Raw genomic sequence first — 19,414 nt, 5'->3', positions numbered from 1 at the left:
AAGAAGGTTATGACACCTTCTATGTCATGAATTATAACATATTGCCAATGCAAAGGTTAGAGGACTAAAAGCCTATGACATCTTGCTATGCCAATGGTATGACGCATGAGAAATTCATGCTTCCACCGAAGCACAAAAATAGGGAGAGACTAAAGAGGAATTGATTAGGTGGAAATTGAATTTAGCAAATTAGAAAATGAAGTGGAAATTTAGGTGAATTAATTAATAACTTTTCATTCATTAATTAATTCACAAAAAGAGGGGGAATTAATTAGCCAATTAAATAAATATTTAATTGTGACAAGAAGACTTAGGATAAATAAATAAATTATTTAACCTAGAGGCAAAATGACAAACAAGATTAAATGAATAAATCATAAAACCCTAGAAGATGAATTAGAAATGCAAGGACGACAATTAGGTCTTGACAAAAGATAATTGATGTAGGGTCGATTTAATCATGATTCTAACTGACAAAGGACCAATGCTGATAAATGATTTGACTGATAAATTGACCAAGATTGATAAAGAGACCAATTGATAAGCGCCAATTGACGAGGAACAATGACTAATTGATCCAAATTGACACGATTGAAAAGAACAACGATCGATGACAAATCAATCACAAAATGACAAGATTGACAAGTTGACAAGGATCGATGACGAGTCGATCGCAAAATGACGAGATTGACAAGGACCGATGGCGAAACAATCGCAAGATGATAAGATTGACAAGAGGACAAGGATCGATGACGAATCAATCGCAAAATGACAAGATTGACAAGAGGACAAAACCCTAATTCGAAAGCGATAAAAATGAGGAATGCAGAAGGAGGACTCGATGCTCGCAAATGATAAAGACCAAGTGCGCAACATAGAAGAAATGTTAATGCGACGCAAAAACCCTAAAATAAGGCAATACGCAAATGTTAAAGTATGACTCCGCAAGCATTGACCATTTTTAGATGTCTACAGGATGGATAGTGTCCTCAACTCGGCTGCACCTACTACTTATGTCCTTGAATAGAACTTCCTTCATTTGGAGCAAAGTTGACCATTGTAGGAGATTATGAGTTCCTCCATCAATTATCCTTCCTTGTGCCAAAACCTGTCTTGATGTCGTTCTTACCACTTGTAATACTAGGATGACAATGTCTCTAGTGTGAGTGAATGCATAGACGGTTACCTCTAGATTATGAATGATCTCAAGGACTTGGATGGCACTGTGGACTGTTTTCATCATTCTTCCGACAAATTCCTTAGCTACCATGTAGGATCTATCAATCCATGTATCCATGAGTCGGGCTAAGTTCTTCATCTTTTCTACCTGATTTACTGACTCAAGAGGGAGTGCCTGCAAGGGTGAGACTACTAGATCCTGTCACCTTAATGGCTGATTAAGGTGGCTAAAATAATTCCTCCAAGCATTAATCTCCTTTTCCAACCTTTTATTCTTTTCTATTTCTTCTTTTAGTTTATCATTAACTGCCCTCACTGAATCAGTCACATCTTCCATGGCTTGCGCGGAGGTAAGTGGGCCAAGATCAAATGTCTCTAAATCATATTCTTCTACCATGATCTCATCATCATACTTGTCCACTGCTGGTGTAGCTATCTGTATCTTTCTGGATCCTGTATCATCTCTGATTACCTTTGACATCTTTGTAGCTTTCTTCTTTTCAATCTCCTCTTGAGAATTGCCTAGAAGGCTTTCCAAATCAAATACTTGCTCCTCATCTTCAACCACAACTACCCTCATCAGTCTTTCTCTAAGCCAATCTAGAATGGAAGACTTTCCTTCTCTTACTTGCACTTCCTCAGGCAATGGCTTCTCGCCTCTAAAAGGAGATGTTGCTTCATCATCATTTCTTTCTCTTTGTTGCTCATTAACAACAACTTGGAGAGGGAGAGACTAACTTGATGAGTGTTGAGGTGTCCTTCCTTTGTCTTGTTTTTCATTCTATATTGTGGATTCTATAGACTCGTCTATCTCATACACCTCCTCTCTTTGATCCTCTCCTTGACTTATCTCCTTTTCATGCCTAGAAGAAGCACTTGAGGGATGATCAGGATTCACCTTTTGTCTCTTCTTGGATGATTCTCTCTTTTCAAGTCCCTCCTTTCTCTTCGACCCCTTAGAATGAGAAGTGTTCTCACTTGCACTCGCCTCTCCTTCTGTTCTTGTTTCTAAGCTGAACGTCATAGCTATGTTTTGTTCCTTCAACTTTTGATGTTGGACATCCACCCATCTGCGAGTACAACTCAAGACTGGATCCATCAATGCTCTTAAGTCTGCGACCTCTTGCTCATCCCAATCAATCTTCATTTCTTTTTCTTCTTTCTCATAGGAAGATTGAAGATATCTGCCACTGTCTTGTGCTTGATCTGCTACTCTATAAACTTTGCATTTCCTGATTAGATCTAAGGGCAATTGAGAGTGCATCTTCTTTTTACCTCTACATCAACCTGAACATCCATCCAGAGTCCTCTACTTGAAATACATGCTTGTACTTCTTCCCAATTGTTTCTTTCATATGACCATTAGGATCAAAATTTCCTCTCGAGGCAAAAGATGTGAATGAGTAGAGAGATAGCTCCTTTTCTGCATCTTCAGCTGCTTAAGAATTAGGACATACTTCAATTGAATTTCCAAGTGAAATAGGTATAGGGATACCATTCCCATGCTTATGTCTTGATGCCTTAGCACAAGCTGTCAGCTGTCCAGTCACTTCAAGTAGTACTATCCAATCTGTTGGATAACTTGGCAACATATAAGGAGGTGAAGGACATCCATGTATCCTAATGTAGGTGAATTTGGGAAATTGAATGAACCATGCACCATGTTTCTTCACGAGCTCTTGTGCTTCTGGAGACAATCTTTGGTGAATTCCTCCTTGTAGTGTCTTGGTGATATGCATTGTGAAAGTATCGTTGACTAGTTTGTAGAAATTCTTAGGTGGATGATGCAATTGAGCATAAGAATCACATACTCTTATCTCTCCGGGTCCTCTCCCAACAACTCCCCTGTGTGGTAGTCCTGCATATTCAAAGCATCTGGCTAAAGAATATATAGCATATGAACTCATGTGGAATGGCTTAGTAGAGACTAGCCTTCTCAACTGCACATCTAGGTTGTTACTAATAATCCTGGCCCAGTTGAACATTCCTTTCCCTTGAAGGATCACTTGTATAAAGAAGAACATCCATCTGTCGAAAAAGAAGGCTTGGGAAGCACCTACAATTCGATTAAGCATAGTTATCAAGTCTCTGAATTCTTCTTGGAAATCAATTCTGTGAGGTGTATTTGGTATCTTATTTAGGTGAGGCCTACTCTTGAGTAACCAATTCTTATTGATGAAATTTAGACAGGTATCAAGATCATCTTCGTAGATAGACTTGGCTCCTTCTAGGCTCTTGTAGATCATATCTCTCTATTCTAGAAGCTGAAAAGCTTCACTTATAGCTCCTTCTGAGAGATAGGCGAGGATAGTCCCATCTTTGGCTACAATTGTCCTCGAACGCGAATCATAGTGCCTAGCACATTCAATCATTAGCTCATGACATCTGACTGTGGGAGGGAAGCCTATGGCCTTGATGATCCCACTCTCAATTATCTTCTTGGCTATGGGTGATTGCTTGCCGATGTAGGGTGCTTCTCGAAACTTCTTCACATTGAAGTTTCCTAAGTTGGTGTCTCCAATATTGCTGCATTCAGAATTCTTGATAGGGTATCTCCTAAGCCATGTTCCTGTCACGACAACAAACCCTATTGGGTACTCAATACCCTCTCTGTCAATGATTGTGGCTGTCAATTTTTTTGATCTTCTTTAATGAGTGCTTGTCGGGTAGAGAATCCACTTTACTTGGGGGCCGCCATTTGTTACCTAAAAAAAGGGGTTAGGTTAGGTTTTAGGTATGGTCACAAAGATAGGCAATTGAAGACCTTAAAAAAAAAAAATTTAAATAAACGATTGAACTTCAATTTGAACTTAAATGAATAAGCTTTGAAATTTACAAATTGAAATTACAAATGAATCAATCTAAATAATGAAGACTTAACTTCTCAAAATAATTGATATTGAACTGAATCAGATCTTCATTAAAACTTCTTCAAATAAATCAGATTGCACATACCTTAATCTTGATCTTTGAGCCTTAAAACGAATGAACCTGAAAAGAGGGGAAAAATAATGCCTTTCTATTGAATTCAACTCTTTCCAAAATGTTGTTCAAAGAAGTTTGTTCTACTAAAAGCTTCAGGTCTACACCTCAAATTCACCTTCAAAGGATTGCTGATCTTCTAAATTGTCCTTGAGAGGATCAGGTCTGAGATTAAGAAGGTTAAATCTGCCTTGATCTGCCTTTATATGATATGTCTTTCACCTTCTCAAACCTGAAATTTGCCCTCTATCTGCTGGAATTCGCTTCTCCAAGCCTGCTCTTCAAATTCGCTCCAAGGAAGAATGTTTGATTGAATGACTAATGATTTTAAGATTTACCTTCCTTTATAAGCGCTTTCACCCCTCCTCTAAAAGGCCGACTTCAATAAAAAATTTGTTAATTCCTTCTTGAGCTGGCTGACTTTGCTTAAATAAAATAAAAAAATTGTTTTGGCGCCAAAGGGTGAATTTTATGAAGTTTTGAATTTAACAAGTGCTTGAATCAGGCGAATTTTCCCTAGTTGCTCAAAATAAGGTTTGATGAGCGATTTAGGTGAGGAATAAGGTGTTCTGAAGAAATTCGCTTGTGTATCCTTGGAAGAACAAGCCCTATTGGGAATTTCGATTTGGACCCTTTGGGAGGGTCAGGAGCGAAAAAGTTATCTGCACTCAAAGCTTCACCATTTCCTTCAACTTTACTTCTAAGCTTGGTTTTTAGGTCCTCTCCCCATCTCAATCTAGGTCATCTACCCTCAAAGTGACATCTACTTCAAAATGTTTTGGCAAGAAATTGGGCTATCTTAGGATTTCACTTTGGACCCTTTGGAAGGGTCAGGAGCGAAATTTGTGATTTAGCCTCAATTCTATCATTTTCTTGGCTCTAAATCACTTCTCAAGGCAAAACTTAACAATTATCTCCCAACAATGCCTTAGGAATCAAGATCTTGATCTCGAACATGAGCAAAATACAAGTTTTTAGGAATTTCGCTTTGACCCTTTGGAAGGGTTAGGAGCGAAATTCTTCCTTAGGCTCTCAATTCACACTTCTTTTCCTCTCAACTTACCTCAAACTTGACTTATCCAATCTCTTTTTACCATAACCAAGTCAATTCGCCATCTATTTAGCTCAAAACAATGTCCTTTTAGTCCATTAGGCAAAAATAGAGAGTCTAGTTAAGGATTTCGCTCTGGACCCTTTGGAAGGGTCAGGAGCAAAACTTGCATTTTAGGTCAATTTTCATCACTTCATTGCCTTAAATCACCTTTCAAAGGCAAGTACATATCAATTCTTTCCCAACCATGCCTTAGGAATCAAGATCTTGATCTCAACAAGGAGCAAATAGGGGTTATAGAAAATTTCGCTCTGGACCCTCTAGAAGGGTCAGGAGCTTGAAAAAATTTTGCTCTCGACCCTTTAGAAGGGTCAGGAGCGAGCGAAATTTGCAATTTAGTCTTAATTCCATCATTTCCTTTGCTCCAATTCTCCTTGTAAGACAAATATGCATCAATCATTCCTCTACTACGCCATAGGGATAAGGTTCTTGGTTTGAACAAGGAGGAAAATAGTATTTTTAAGAAATTTCGCTCTGGACCCTTTGGAAGGGTCAGGAGCGAAATTTGTCTTTAAGCTCATTTCACACTTCTTTTCTCCTTTCTTTGCCTTGAATTTAACTTGTCAAACCTCCTTCTATCACCATCAAGTCAACTTGCTCTCACAGTGGTGTTCATTTCAAGGTTTTAGTGAGGAAATAAGGTTTCCCAAGAATTTTGCTCTCGACCCTTTGGGAGGGTTAGGAGCGAAATTGATGTTTTAGGCTCAATTTTCCATCATTGACTTCATTTTCAACTTTTCCTCATTAAAAAACAAGTTATTTGCCTTCAAGAATGCTTAGGAATGGATTAGTTCATAGGTTTGAGCAAGGTAAAAGGCCTTATGAAGAAATTCGCTCTGGACCCTTTGGAAGGGTCAGGAGCGAAATTGCTCTTCTAGGCTTAATTCACCTCCTTTTCACTTGGCTTTGTCTTAAACTTGATCTCTGATCCTTTTCCTTCCATTCACTTGGCTTTGTCTTAAACTTGATCTCTGATCCTTTTCCTTCCATAATCTTGCAAATTTGCCCAACCATTCAATGACTTTGGTGAAGAATTAGGGTATTAGGAGGATTTCGCTCTAGACCCTTTGGAAGGGTCAGGAGCGAAATTTGCAATTATGTTCAAATTCCTCACTTTTCATCACTTCTCATTGTTGCAAACATCAATGCTCTCTTCATACCGCCATAAGGACAAGGTTTTCTATGCAAATTAGGACCAGAAAAGGAGATATTAGGAAATTCGCTCTGGACCCTTTAGAAGGATCAGGAGCGAAATTCTTCTTTGAGCTCAAATCCTTAACCTTTTCTCAAATTTTCAAGCCAATCTCTTATAATTACATCCTTCCAAGCTTTCTCATGCTAGCATTCATCTTTCGTGCCTACTCTTCGATCACTTGCTTCATCCAATTGACTCTGACTCAATAGAAGACAAGACTCTGGCCTAACAACTCACAACCTTGACTCATCCTAACTCAAACTCTTCAAAACCTCTTTGCAAAATATACATTCTCCATCTTTCTAAGGCAAGATCCTGCTAAAATTACGTCAGGGTTCTAAGTAGAGAAAAAATGACTTCCCCAAGCTTAGGTCAAATTTGGCCCTAAAAGAAACCCTAGGCAAGCTTCAACGAAGGAAACCCTAACTTACCAAACTTAGGCCACCACTAACTCACTCAGAACAACTAACAAGCAGAGAAAAGCCAAGCAAAGAGAAAGCAAGACCCAAAAACAAGAGGGGGTCCCCATTTTGATGGTGCGATGTGTGAAATGGTCACAACACCACCATGGTAAAACCCCTCACCTCCATGTTGAAGAAAAAGTTGGTTTCCAATTGGACCAAGGAGGGGAGGGCCAGTTTTGAAGAGATTAAACAAGCAATTGCTCGGGCCCCTACCCTTGTCAACCCTAACTATGAAAGGGATTTTGTCCTCTATACCTTCGGAGGAGAATCCAGCATCTCAGCTGTTCAAACACAGCTGAATGATGATAATTTGGAGCAACCTATTGCTTTCTTTAGTGAGGGGTTAAAGTACCATGAGCTTAAGTATAGCTATGTAGAGAAGCAGGTCCTCACTGTGGTAAGGGCGTTGAAGAAGTTCAGACACATGTTGTCTAACAACAGGATCCAACTCTTAGTTCCACATGCAAGTGTCAAGGATTTCCTTCTAAACAAGGACATCAGTGAGAAGAGGGTTAGGTGGATAACCAAGGTCATGGAATACGACATCAGCATCAAGATCACCAAGCTTGTAAGAGGCAAGGGCCTATGTGAACAGCTTGTCTCATCTTATGAGACTACTTCAAAGGTTGCCCTTGTGTTACAGGAGGATCAACCAACTAGCAACAACACTCAATTCAATTGGGTAAGTGACATGACCACCTTCTTAATGGAAGGTAGATACCCCCAAGGTTTGGACAGGACCAAAAGAAGGAATTTCGGGTTGCAGTCCATCCCCTATGTCTTAGTGGATGGCACCCTTTTTCGAAGAGACTCTAATGGAGTCTTATTGATGTATCGAGCAAAATCAAGTCAGCAGATTGTTAGAAGAATTTCATGATGGCTCTTCAGGGGGTCACTTCTCTGCAAGGACTACAGCTATCAAAATAATGAGGGTTGGTTATTACTAGCCATCCTTATTCAATGACTCACATAGATGGGTGAAGAATTGCAAGAAATGTGCTTTCTTCTCTGGAAATCAAAGACTAGTTGCCCTACCTCTTCACCCCATCCGAGCAGATCAACCATTCGCACAATGGGGTTTAGACTTCATTGGCATGATAAATCCACCCTCTAGTGCTGGCCACAAGTGGATCTTGGCCGCAATAGATTACTTCCCTAGGTGGACAGAGGCAATTGCATTGAGGGATGCCACTGAGGCCTCAGTATTGGAATTCCTTGATGGAATTGTGACAAGAATCAGTGTCCCCTCCACCATCATATCAAATAATGCCAAGGCATTCCTTGGAACCCAAATCAGGTCTTGGGCAGTGAAGCATGGTGTATACTTGAAGACGTCATCCAATTATTACCCTCAAGGTAATGGCTTAGCTTAATCTTCCAACAAGAACCTCATCAGGATAATTAAAAGGATGATTGAAGACAACCAGAGGGCATGGCATACTAAGTTGAGGACAGCCTTATGGGCTAACAAAATCACACCCAAGAGGGTGATCAGTAACTCCCCTTTCATGCTGGTATATAAGAAGGAAGCAAGACTCCCAACTTCCCTAGAGTTACCCTCTCTTGAACTAGCACATCAACTGGAATTGACAGAGAATGATGTTATGACAGTAAGGCTAGCTGAGCTGATGGAGTTGGAGGAGGTTAGTGGTCAGGCTATACATACACTTGAGACTCATCAAGAACAGGTCAAGAGAGTTTTTGACCAAAAAGGCTACTAATAGGGCCTTCAAAGAGGGAGATCTAGTTCTAAAGTGGGATGCAGACAGAGCCAAAGTTGGACGACACTCCAAATTTGATGCTATCTAGAGTGGTCCATATGTCATCACTAGTTGCAAGGAGGCCAATGCATTTCATCTCTCCAGGCTTGATGGCGAAGTTCTTCCAATCCCAATGAATGGGATTCATCTCAAGCCTTGCTTCTAAAAAGGGTGTTGATGACTATGTAAATATTAGACTAGAGGTTGTTTTGCTTTCATAAGTGCTTGTGCACCTGCCGCATCCTCCTTAAGAGAGTGTGCGCTCTAGTTTCCAGTTTCCCTCCAAGTGATGGTGCACACATGTTTTGGGTCTTTTCAATGACTCAGTGCCCAATGGATGCTCAAGGCTTCTAGACTTCAGGCTTAGCAGGCAAGCATCCCACAGAGATCGCCAAAAATGTTGTCATTTTATGACACCCTTGGTCCATCGGTGAGAACCGATCAAAGATACGATCCCTGGACCGGCACTACCCCAGTTGATGAAGGAGAAAAGCAGTGGAATTATGAAGTGTGAAGTGTTGTCTTGTCTAGAGGAAGTTCCTTCCTTAGCCTTTTCTCTCTTCCCCGGAACTCCGGAACCCCAAGGTTCCGAAGTTCCTTCCTTTGCTGCCTTTTCTCTCTTCCCCAACTCTGGAACCCTGAGGTTCCGAAGTTCCTTCCTTAGCCTTTTCCCTCTCCTCCGAAACTCCGAAACCTCGAGCTTCAGAATTTCCTTCCTTAGCCCCTTTTCCAGTTCCCCAGAACCCCAAGGTTCCAAAGTTCCTTTGCTAAGTCTCCTTCCTCTTCCTTGGAACTCCAGAGTCCCGAGATTCCGAAGTTCCTTCCTTACCTTTTTCCCTCTCCCCCGGAATTCCGGAACCCTGAGGTTCCAAAGTTCGTTCCTTAGCCCCTTTTCCAGTTCCTTCCTTAGTCTTCCCCGGTTCGGCAACTTGTGCTTCCGAAGTCTTCCCAAATTCCTTCCGGCTTGCAACACTTCTAGATGGTGTGATAAACACTCAAGGTTTTAAATGCTCCAACAACTCTTGCAACCAGTTTTCTATATAAGGTTGTTAGGCCTCATTGTAAAGGGTTCTCTTCTTGCTGGCTTGAGCTATTCTATGCTCTTTCACTTCTCTTAAAGACTTATATATTTTGCATTTCTTCAACTATAAGTTTGGCCATTAGCCTTTGAATGAATTGAAAGTATCATTCTTGCCTTCCTTCAACTTATGCATGATGTGTATGTTTCCTTACCTTCATCATAGGTGTATGTTTTGTGGCTCTTCTCTCATATATGTTGTGTTAATTTATTTCTGAGTGTGACTTGTGGGAAACCTTCTCCCCTCTTGACATTCAACGAGTTCTAACCTCCATACGTGTGTTGAGGTCATTCATACAACTGGAGTTTGTGCATCTCCTGGGCATTTCAGTTGATTCTTTGTGCCATTTTGGGTGGGGAGAAAAACATCTCTTATCTTGGTGCATCACCTCCTTTCATTTTAAGCATTTCTCTCTTCCCTTTTCCTCTGCAAGCTGTTAGGATGGGCTTAGAAGTAAGATTTGAAGTGTTGAGTTGGTTCAACACCTGCACCTGGATTGAGAAGGAAATCGGCCTTCTCTAGAGATTCAACCCCCTTGCGCAAGGTCCCATACTTCGGGGTTGTTTCCATGTTTCACAAGGTTGTCGAGTTGATAGCTCAGCAAGGGTGCAAGCTTTTGTGACAACGGTGTCTTTTCTAAATGAACCGCTGGAACCTTGTGTGAATTGCACCCTTTGGTGTTTAATTAATTTATTAATATGGGCATAACTCGTTGGAATCATTATGTGAGATCGCTGCTATATATATTAAGAGTTATCGCTGCCTGCCCTTATTCATATGCTGGTCAGCCAGGTATATAAACTTGTTTTGTTTGCCAATTTAGACAAGTTGGCCAGCACTGAAATGATATTAATTTAATTTAATTTTTTCCCTAATACCTGGTCGGCCTTAATTTAATTAATTATTGCTAACTTTTTATTTATTTATTCCCCTAGTCAGCCCTAATCATCATTTTAATCAAGGTCGACTTTCATATTTTAGTTGTTCATGTTTTCAGTGCTGCGACTTGTATTTATAAAGCCGTAATTTTGGGCAAGACATGACAGATTCACCCTTAGCAAAATCAGCGATTTTGTCAAAAGCAACACAAGGTATGTAAGTGTTTTGAGTTTTGACAATTCTCGTCGACTTCTATGCATTGGTTTTTATGTTTGAGAGCCAATAGAATGTGTGAAAGTATATGACGAGCAAACTTGACGATGTTGCAAGAGTTGGCACTCATATTTTTCTCTTATAGTTTCAGAATTGTCAGTGAATGTCACAATTGAATAGAGTATTAGGAGGAACAAACTACATCGTAGGTTATACAAGTCTTGTTTTCATGTTTGAAACTTGATTGATCATGTAAGAGACTCACAACAGTGTACTTAACTGGATTCATTAGTGGCCATGAGAAGCAATTAACTCTCTTGGTGGAGTTTTCCACCCAAATTGAGGTTTCTTCAGGTTATCCCTCATGTTCAGTCATTGGCTTCTTTTTCATTGTGTTTGTTTAAGTGTTTTCTATGTTCATGTGATGTTTTCAATTCCATGAGACCTGTTGAAACTGTTAAAATATTCGATGTTATGAAACAATAGAGCGAGAGCTCTATATAAAGAATTTACAAGAGACAATGTGTCTAAAAGAAACAATCATAAACTAAAGCTGAAAATAGAAACTAACTAAATAAACTAAAGACGACTAAGATGAAAGAAACTAACTAAATAAATTAAAGACGACTAAGACGACCATTAAAGAACATTACAATATTCTATTAACCTCCCTTAATGATCATGTCATCGTTCTAACTACCCAGAGAAAAACAGAAAAGGCTGCCACCTTCTTCTCAGAACATTCTGCGGCATGAGCTTGCCACTAACTGTAATGTCCCCATCAAAGTCACCGTCAAATTAAGCCTAGTTTGATTTTAATAAAGTGAACTTCCTTAATATTATATCATTTTGGCATGATATATTATAATAATTCTTTTTAATAAAGATTAACGTTGAATATTGGTTGCTTAACTATTCTTTAATGTTTTAATCTACGGGAGTTGGTTCCTTAAGGGACTTTTACCTGTTTGTATCTTATAAATAAGCTTGGCAAATAAGGAGAAAGGCAGATTTTATTTATGAAAGTAACCCAGTGAAGATTGATGATCCACGGGATATCAACAGTGGAAGATAATTCCTTTTGCCAGCCTTGCTTTGGCCTATTGGAATCAAAGAATTGAGTCACAGAGGCGTGTTTTCCATCACATTGTTCGTAAGGGAAGTCGGCATTAGAGGTAGACTCGGACAAGCATCACACACAGATACGCCCATCATCCTTGAAGGAAAGACCCGCAAGTTCTGTGCAAACTGTAATTACCGTGAAGAAACCAATGCATTATCAGGAACTCTATCTGTGCGCTGCCATGTATTCCGTCCATCAACCTTGGTGAAAAGGTTCGCAATTCTAGACATTATCGTGGCTCTCAGGCGACCCACATATTGTCGTGCATTTCATTGCCATGTATTCAGAGATCTTTCGTAGTGAAAAGGATTTCTATGCATTACCGTGGGGCCTAGGAGATTGAAGGTGGAAGACGCACTCGGCACGTGAACACCAATTAACGGAGTCGACGGCTGCACATCCATTATTCCATAGTGAACGGAGAGACCCGATATCGGGTGCGTGATGTTATATGTCTTTGTGTGGTGAGTGGAAGTTGGGATGGAATTGCAACAAGCCGAAAACTTCATTCGGTAAATACTTGATGCTGAAGCCGTTGATAACTTGCATCACAGGGGAGTTCCAAAACTCCTTGAAGGTAGCCAACCACAAAAGGAGACATTGACAGTTGCGGATAATCTACAGGTGCTCTATTTTGCATTATAAACTCTCTATAAATGTCTGTACAATACTTGTTATGAAAATCAATAAAAAAATGAAATGAAGTTTGGATTATACGGGTTGCATTGCTTAATTAAGTTCATTGGCATTTCACCTATAAATAAGTAAAATTGTATCTTTGTATAAACTGCTCCTTTGCAAACGGTCCTTAGTAGGGAATTTGACAGTCGTATCAGAGCTTTGAATCCTGCCAGCCTGTAGGGTATTTCAGAAAAAAAATTAATGCACCAAGGAAATTATAATTTTCAAAGTACTAGGGCCCGTCAAAACAGATTTACAAACTCTCCTTCAACACAGAGTAGTACGTCTATTTCGTTTGAAATTGAGGATAGCCACACAGAAATTGACGAAGAAATTATCTTTGAAACTAACATGGGAGACCCAGATAATAATAGGGATTTATTGGCTGCACTGATCAGAAGTCAGCGGGATATGCAAAATAACGTTAATAGAATGACCAACTTGATGACCCAGTTTATGGCCAATAATATAAATCAGCACCAAAATAATGGGAGACAGAATAATCAACATCACAATAATGGGGGAAACAATGGGGGTAGAGATGAACAATCAGTTAATAATCAGCCAGAAAGAACGGGAACAGCTAGACCATTTATGCCTACATTTACTGCTCGAAACCAGCCACCTGAAAATGAACCTACAATAAGAGAAATACACGAAGAAATACATCAAGATTGGTTAGGTTCCGGTGAAGAATTCAGATCGTCAATGACATTTAGAGAATATTTTGATGTCAAAATGAAACATAGGCCAAGAGGACAGTGGGGAAATAACAGTGAATTACAAAGAAAAATTGGAAAAATGTCCATTCCTTATTTTGATGGTTCAGGTAAGACAACTACTCGGGCTTGGGTGCAAAAATTAGATACATACTTCCAATTAAACCCTATGATGGAAGAAGAAGCAATTAAATATGTTGTGTTACATCTTGACGGTGTAGCACATGAATGGTGGCATCATGGACAAATAACCTTCGGTCATAATTTGATAGGTACTTATGTTGAGTTCACTAAGAAACTTATTGATAGGTTTGATTCTAAAGATCCTAAATTACATCTTAAAGAATTGACTAAGCTTAAGGAAACTGGAACTGTTGGACAATATATTTCTGAATTCGAAAAATTGGCTGTCTTAGTGACTGAAATCTCAGAAAGACACAAGATTGTGATATTTATAGATGGATTGTCTAATTCCCTCAAAGGGTCGGTTAAATCCTTAAACCCCCTAACTTTACAAACAGCTCTCAAAAGAGCAAGAGAATTGGAACCATCTTCAAAAGGAAAAGTTTTTAACAAAGGACCATCTCCTAAACCAGAAAAAGACAAACAACCTTTCAACAAAGATGACTTCCCAAAAAACAGGCTAGATAAAGAGGAAAGAGAAGAGCTCAGAAGGAAAAAACTATGTTTCAGTTGTAGGGAAGCATGGCAGCCTGGACACAGATGTTTGGGGAAGGGAAAAATTCATTATATTGAGGTTATGTCTGACAGTGAGGATGATGAGAATGTTGATCCTAACATAGAATGAGCACCACAGAACACTGAGTCAGAAATAGGTACCAAACAAAGAGAAGGAGTAATAGCATCCATGACAAGAACCCCACATTATAATATTTTCAGAGTTAGAGGAGTTTTGAATGGACAGCGTGTAATTGTTATGCTTGATAGTGGTTCTACACATAACTTTATAGATGCAGCACTTGTGGAAAAATGTGGTTTGCAAACTGAAACACATGAAGGATTTGATGTTAAAGAAGCAGGTGGAACTAATTTGTCTAGCACTCATAAAGTTCCTAAATTGAATATTACTCTTGGCAATTACACTGTTACTGATGATTTCTATGTGATCGATTTAGCTGACACTAATGTGGTCTTGGGCATACAATGGATGGAAACATTAGATGAATACACACAGAGTTTTAAAAGAATGGAATTCTCTTTTAAAATTGATGATAAGAAGGTAGTCCTTCGTGGTATGTCTAATAGTGGTCCCAGGATCGTCAGTGCGAAAAGAATGGAAGCTATTTTCAGACATGGGGATGTGGCATGGTCAGCACAATGTTTAATCTCCAACAAGGTATCAGGTTTTGAATCTAAACCTTATCAAGCTGATTTGTTAACAGTATTAGATTCACATCATTTGGTTTTTAATGATATTCCCCCAGGAGTCCCACCTGATAGAGGTTTTGAACATACTATTGAATTAGAAGAAGGTGCTAAACCAGTAATTACTACTCATTACAGACACCCTAAAACATTCAAGGATGAAATAGAAAAAGCAATTAAGGAATTATTGGATATGGGGCACATCAGACCTAGTTCTAGTCCTTTTGCATCATCTGTAGTATTGGTCAAAAAGAAAGATGGAACTCTTCGAATGTGTATTGATTATAGAGCTCTTAACAAGAAAACAATCAAAAACAGGTATCCAATTCCTCAAATTGATGAATTGTTAGATGAATTGCATGGTGCTATTTATTTTTCTAAGATTGATTTGAGATCAGGGTATCACCAGATTAAGTTAAGAGAACAAGACATTCATAAAACTGTTTTCCGTTGTCATTATGGTCATTATGAATTCTTAGTTATGCCGTTTGGTCTAACTAATGCTCTGGCAACATTTCAGTCCTGTATGAATCATATTTTTAACAAACAGTTAAGGAAATATTTGCTAGTATTCTTCGATGATATATTGATTTATAGCAAAACTTGGGAAGAACATTTGAGACATATTGATATAGTCCTTGGGATTATGGAATCACAATCACTATATGCAAAGGTGTCTAAATGTGAATTCGAAATGACTGAAATTTTGTATTTAGGGCGTATGATCAGTGCAACAGGGGTACAGGTTCATCAAGAAAAGATGAGAGCCATTTTGGATTGGCCACCACCACGGAACCTTTCAGAATTAAGGGGATTCTTTGGTTTATGCAGTTATTACAGGAGGTTTGTCAAAGGTTTTTCACAGCATGGGGCACCCTTGACAGATCTAACCAAAAAGGGGGGCATTCAGATGGACTAAGGAAGCTCAACAGGTATTTGAGAAACTTAAAGAGGTAATGAGTTCTTGTCCAGTACTTGCTCTTCCAGATTTTAATCAGCCTTTTGTGTTGGAATGTGATGCTTCTGGTGATGGAATAGGGGCAGTTTTAATGTAAAACAAACACCCTCTAGTTTATGAAAGCAGGAAACTTAATAAACTTGAGAAATTATATTCTATCTATGATAAAGAAATGTTGGCAATCATGCATGCTTTGACAAAATTTAGACAATACTTGGTTGGTAGCAGATTAGTGGTGAAAACTGACCATAACAGTCTGAGATATTTCTTGGGACAGAAAGATTTAAATGACAGGCAACAAAAGTGGATCAGTAAAATTCAAGCTTATGACTTTGAGATTGAATATGTAAAAGGTAAAAATAATGTTGTTGCTGTTGCTTTATCTAGAAGGCCTGGAATCAATGCGTTATCGGTCGTAACAGCTGATTGGAAATCTTTATTGCTAGTCGAGTATTCAAAAGATTATTTTGCATGTGATTTGCTAGATGGTAACATACAGGATGATAAATATAAAATTGTTAATGATGTTATTTATTACAAAGACAGAATTTATTTAACTCCAGGATCGAAGCTAAAAGAAAGAATTCTCCAATCTATGCATGATATTCCTTTAGTAGGGCATCCTAGGTATTTCAAAACGTATCGTCAGGTAAGAGAAAGGTTCAATTGGAAAGGATTAAAAAACAATGTCCTACGCTATGTCAAGGAATGCACTACCTGCCAGCAAAATAAATGAGGCAGATTGCATGCCCTAGTCGCATTTTTGCAAGGAGATGATGACATCGAACAAGGCCTGACTCCACATAGCCCTAGACTGCAGGTACACAGGATCTGAAACCCTAGGTCACAGAATGCAGAATACAAATGCGGGTTGCAGATCTGAAACACCATAGTCGCGAACATAAACCAAAAATTTGTGTGCACGAAAAAACATAAGAAAACCTCCACGATCTTCAAATGCAGCACCTAAATTGTCCACTAACACAGATCTACGAACTCACAAAAAAATTGAATAATAGCTCCAAAAGAGCCCACGAAATTCTGCATGCAAAAATCCTACACGATCTTTGCCTAGAAGACGGGTCAAAACCCTTCATGGGTTTGAAAAACCCACCTTTGCAAATCCGCAACAAAACAGAGAACCATAAAAGCCTTCCCATAATCCTGAGCCCTCCCATGAGGGAGATAGGCTCAAACCGGCTCTGATACCATGTTAAAATATTCGATGTTATGAAACAATAGAGCGAGAGCTCTATATAAAGAATTTACAAGAGACGATGTTTCTAAAAGAAACAATCGTAAACTAAAGCTGAAAATAGAAACTAACTAAATAAACTAAAGACAACTAAGATGACAGAAACTAACTAAATAAATTAAAGACGACTAAGATGACCATTAAAGAACATTACAATATTCTAATAGAAACTGTGTGAGAGGCCTGGTGAAATGAAATGAAATTTTTTAATAATGTCCATGGGACCAAAGAATTTATGGACCGTTGAGCAATAACTAGGCTCTAATCTACACAATACAGCCATTTGCCACAAGAGCTATAAAACTAATCTTTAAGTATCACAGTTTCTTTCTTGAAGATAGATGTTATCCTTTTAAGTTTGCTGAGAGATTCTCCTGTTTTAACTAAACTCGCTTCTAAGATAGGCACCGATCTGCTATGGCAAGTCGAGGGCCTTCAAGAATTAAAAGAAAAAGCGTGGTGACAAATAAATTTTTATACATACCCCAATTAATGTGGAGAATCCCACCTCTGGGATAAAGCTCTGTGGCACTCCATACCCTAATTAATTTCTGAAAAGACCTGAGCAATCCGAACAGAGCCTTCCCTGAATTCATGTCTCTTCTCCATTCATCCACTCTTATGATTCCCACTCAAGGCAGAGGTTCCTCGATTGAGGCTAAATGGTAAATAGATTTGCACACAAATCTAACGTAATCAAACTTTCATAACCGAATTTATTCAGTATGCAGACAATTACTTCCAATGGAAAATTCAGAAGATGATATATATCTTCGGCTTCTGCGACTGTCATGTTGATCAGAAAAGAAAAGAGTTCTAGAAATCTTGGAGAATACAGTATTATCTCTGTGGTTTCTATATGCAAAACATGAAATAAGTTGTATCGTTTTCAATAACTAGGATCTAATGTGCATAAAACATCCAATTGACACGAGCTATGAAACTATCTTGTGGTCTCCAGTTTCTTTCTTGAGGTTAGATGTTCCTTTTAATTTTGCTCAGAACTGCTGTTTTAACTAAACTCGCTTCTTCGGAGGGATCAAAAAGATAGGCAACGATATGCATGGCAAGTCCGGGGCATATAAGAATTAAAAGAAAAACCGTGGTGACAAATAGATTTTTATACATACCCAATTAATGTGGAGGATCCCACCTCTGGGATAAAGCTCTGTAGAACTCCATAACCCAATCAATTTCTGAAAAGACCTGAGCAATCTGAACAGAGCCCTCCCTGAATTCAGCTCCCTCCTCCATTCATCCAATTTTATGATTCCCTCCCACTCAAGGCAGAAGTTCCTCCATAGTATATCCATTGAGGCCAAATGATAAAGGGATTTGCTCACAAATCCAACAGTGATCAAATTTTCATAACCGAGTTTATTCAGTATGCACACAATTAGTTCTTCTGGAAGTTTCAGAAGGTGAGACATGTCGTCAGCTTCCGCGACTGTCATGTTGATCAGAAAAGAGGAGAGTTCTGGCAATCTTGGAGAAGACAGAATCACCTCTGTGATATGCAAAACATGAAATAAATTGTATTGTTTTCAATGAAAAGAAAGGATCTGTTAAAGTAAGGCAACGACACCCATTTGGGATGTCCTTTTGCGAGTGTCTCTCTAGGATGAAGGTGAAACAAAGGCTCGTGCCGAAACAGGTCACAAAAGAAGTTAAAAGAGAGATAAAAGTATTTAATAAGAAGCAGTTTAAAAATTAAAACGTCTCTTTCATGATTTATTTTCTTGGTTGGGGACAAATACTTCTTTATTGGAAATATTGGTTTTGATTTGGTTGTTAAATTATTTAAAAAGAATATACAATAGGAAGCATAAAATAATTGTAGAGAAAAGTTGAATGATAAAGAGTATGTGTCGAGGACGAGATGTTGGGTCATTGGGATACCTTGGACTAACAAAAAAAGAGTATGTGGACGAAATAAAATATTAGGTGGATAAGTAAACAAGAGATTAGAAATTGAGTAACGTTAGAAATATCATTTAAGGAGACAAAATAAATTTAAAGTTAATTTTATTTTGACAAAAATTTAGTTTCATATTAACTTGAAATGACTACCATGATGTATATAATAGTACTCATACTATTGGAATCATTAATAGATTTGAAATTTGATTCAAGAATTTAAATGCATTGGATTAGACATGTACTTTTAAAAAAAAAAAAAAAAAGTGATTTTTCTATTGACTATTCTCAACATGAATCAATAGAAGGAAAGATAAATGTCATATTTATAATCATTAAAATAGAAAATTAAATGTAGACTGTAAAATTATTGCTCAATTTTTTTAATTCTATATGTTCATTGGCTAAACTAATAAAAGAAATTGAATGCATTAGATGCATTAGTATTGCTCTCAACAAGGATTAAAAATATATAACTATTCATTAACATTTTATTAAATATTGTTTCTTTAT

The 19,414-nt window shown here is 38.3% G+C and overlaps 1 protein-coding gene across 1 annotated transcript in view; it reads right to left on the bottom strand.

Moving 5' to 3' along the window:
• Positions 1 to 18,637, bottom strand: part of LOC131075587 (putative F-box protein At5g39460) — a 170,531-nt gene extending 151,894 nt beyond the window's left edge. The window contains exon 1 of the mRNA XM_058012439.2: positions 18,115 to 18,637. Within this exon, the coding sequence (XP_057868422.1) occupies positions 18,115 to 18,438 (324 nt within the window). The 5' untranslated portion in view covers positions 18,439 to 18,637. The remainder of the gene's footprint in view (positions 1 to 18,114) is intronic.
• Positions 18,638 to 19,414: the final 777 nt, after the last annotated feature.

The sequence above is a fragment of the Cryptomeria japonica genome, chromosome 5, assembly GCF_030272615.1.
Source record: "Cryptomeria japonica chromosome 5, Sugi_1.0, whole genome shotgun sequence".
Classification (NCBI taxonomy): Eukaryota; Viridiplantae; Streptophyta; class Pinopsida; order Cupressales; family Cupressaceae; genus Cryptomeria; species Cryptomeria japonica.
This window is presented reverse-complemented; position numbering and strand designations above follow the sequence as displayed.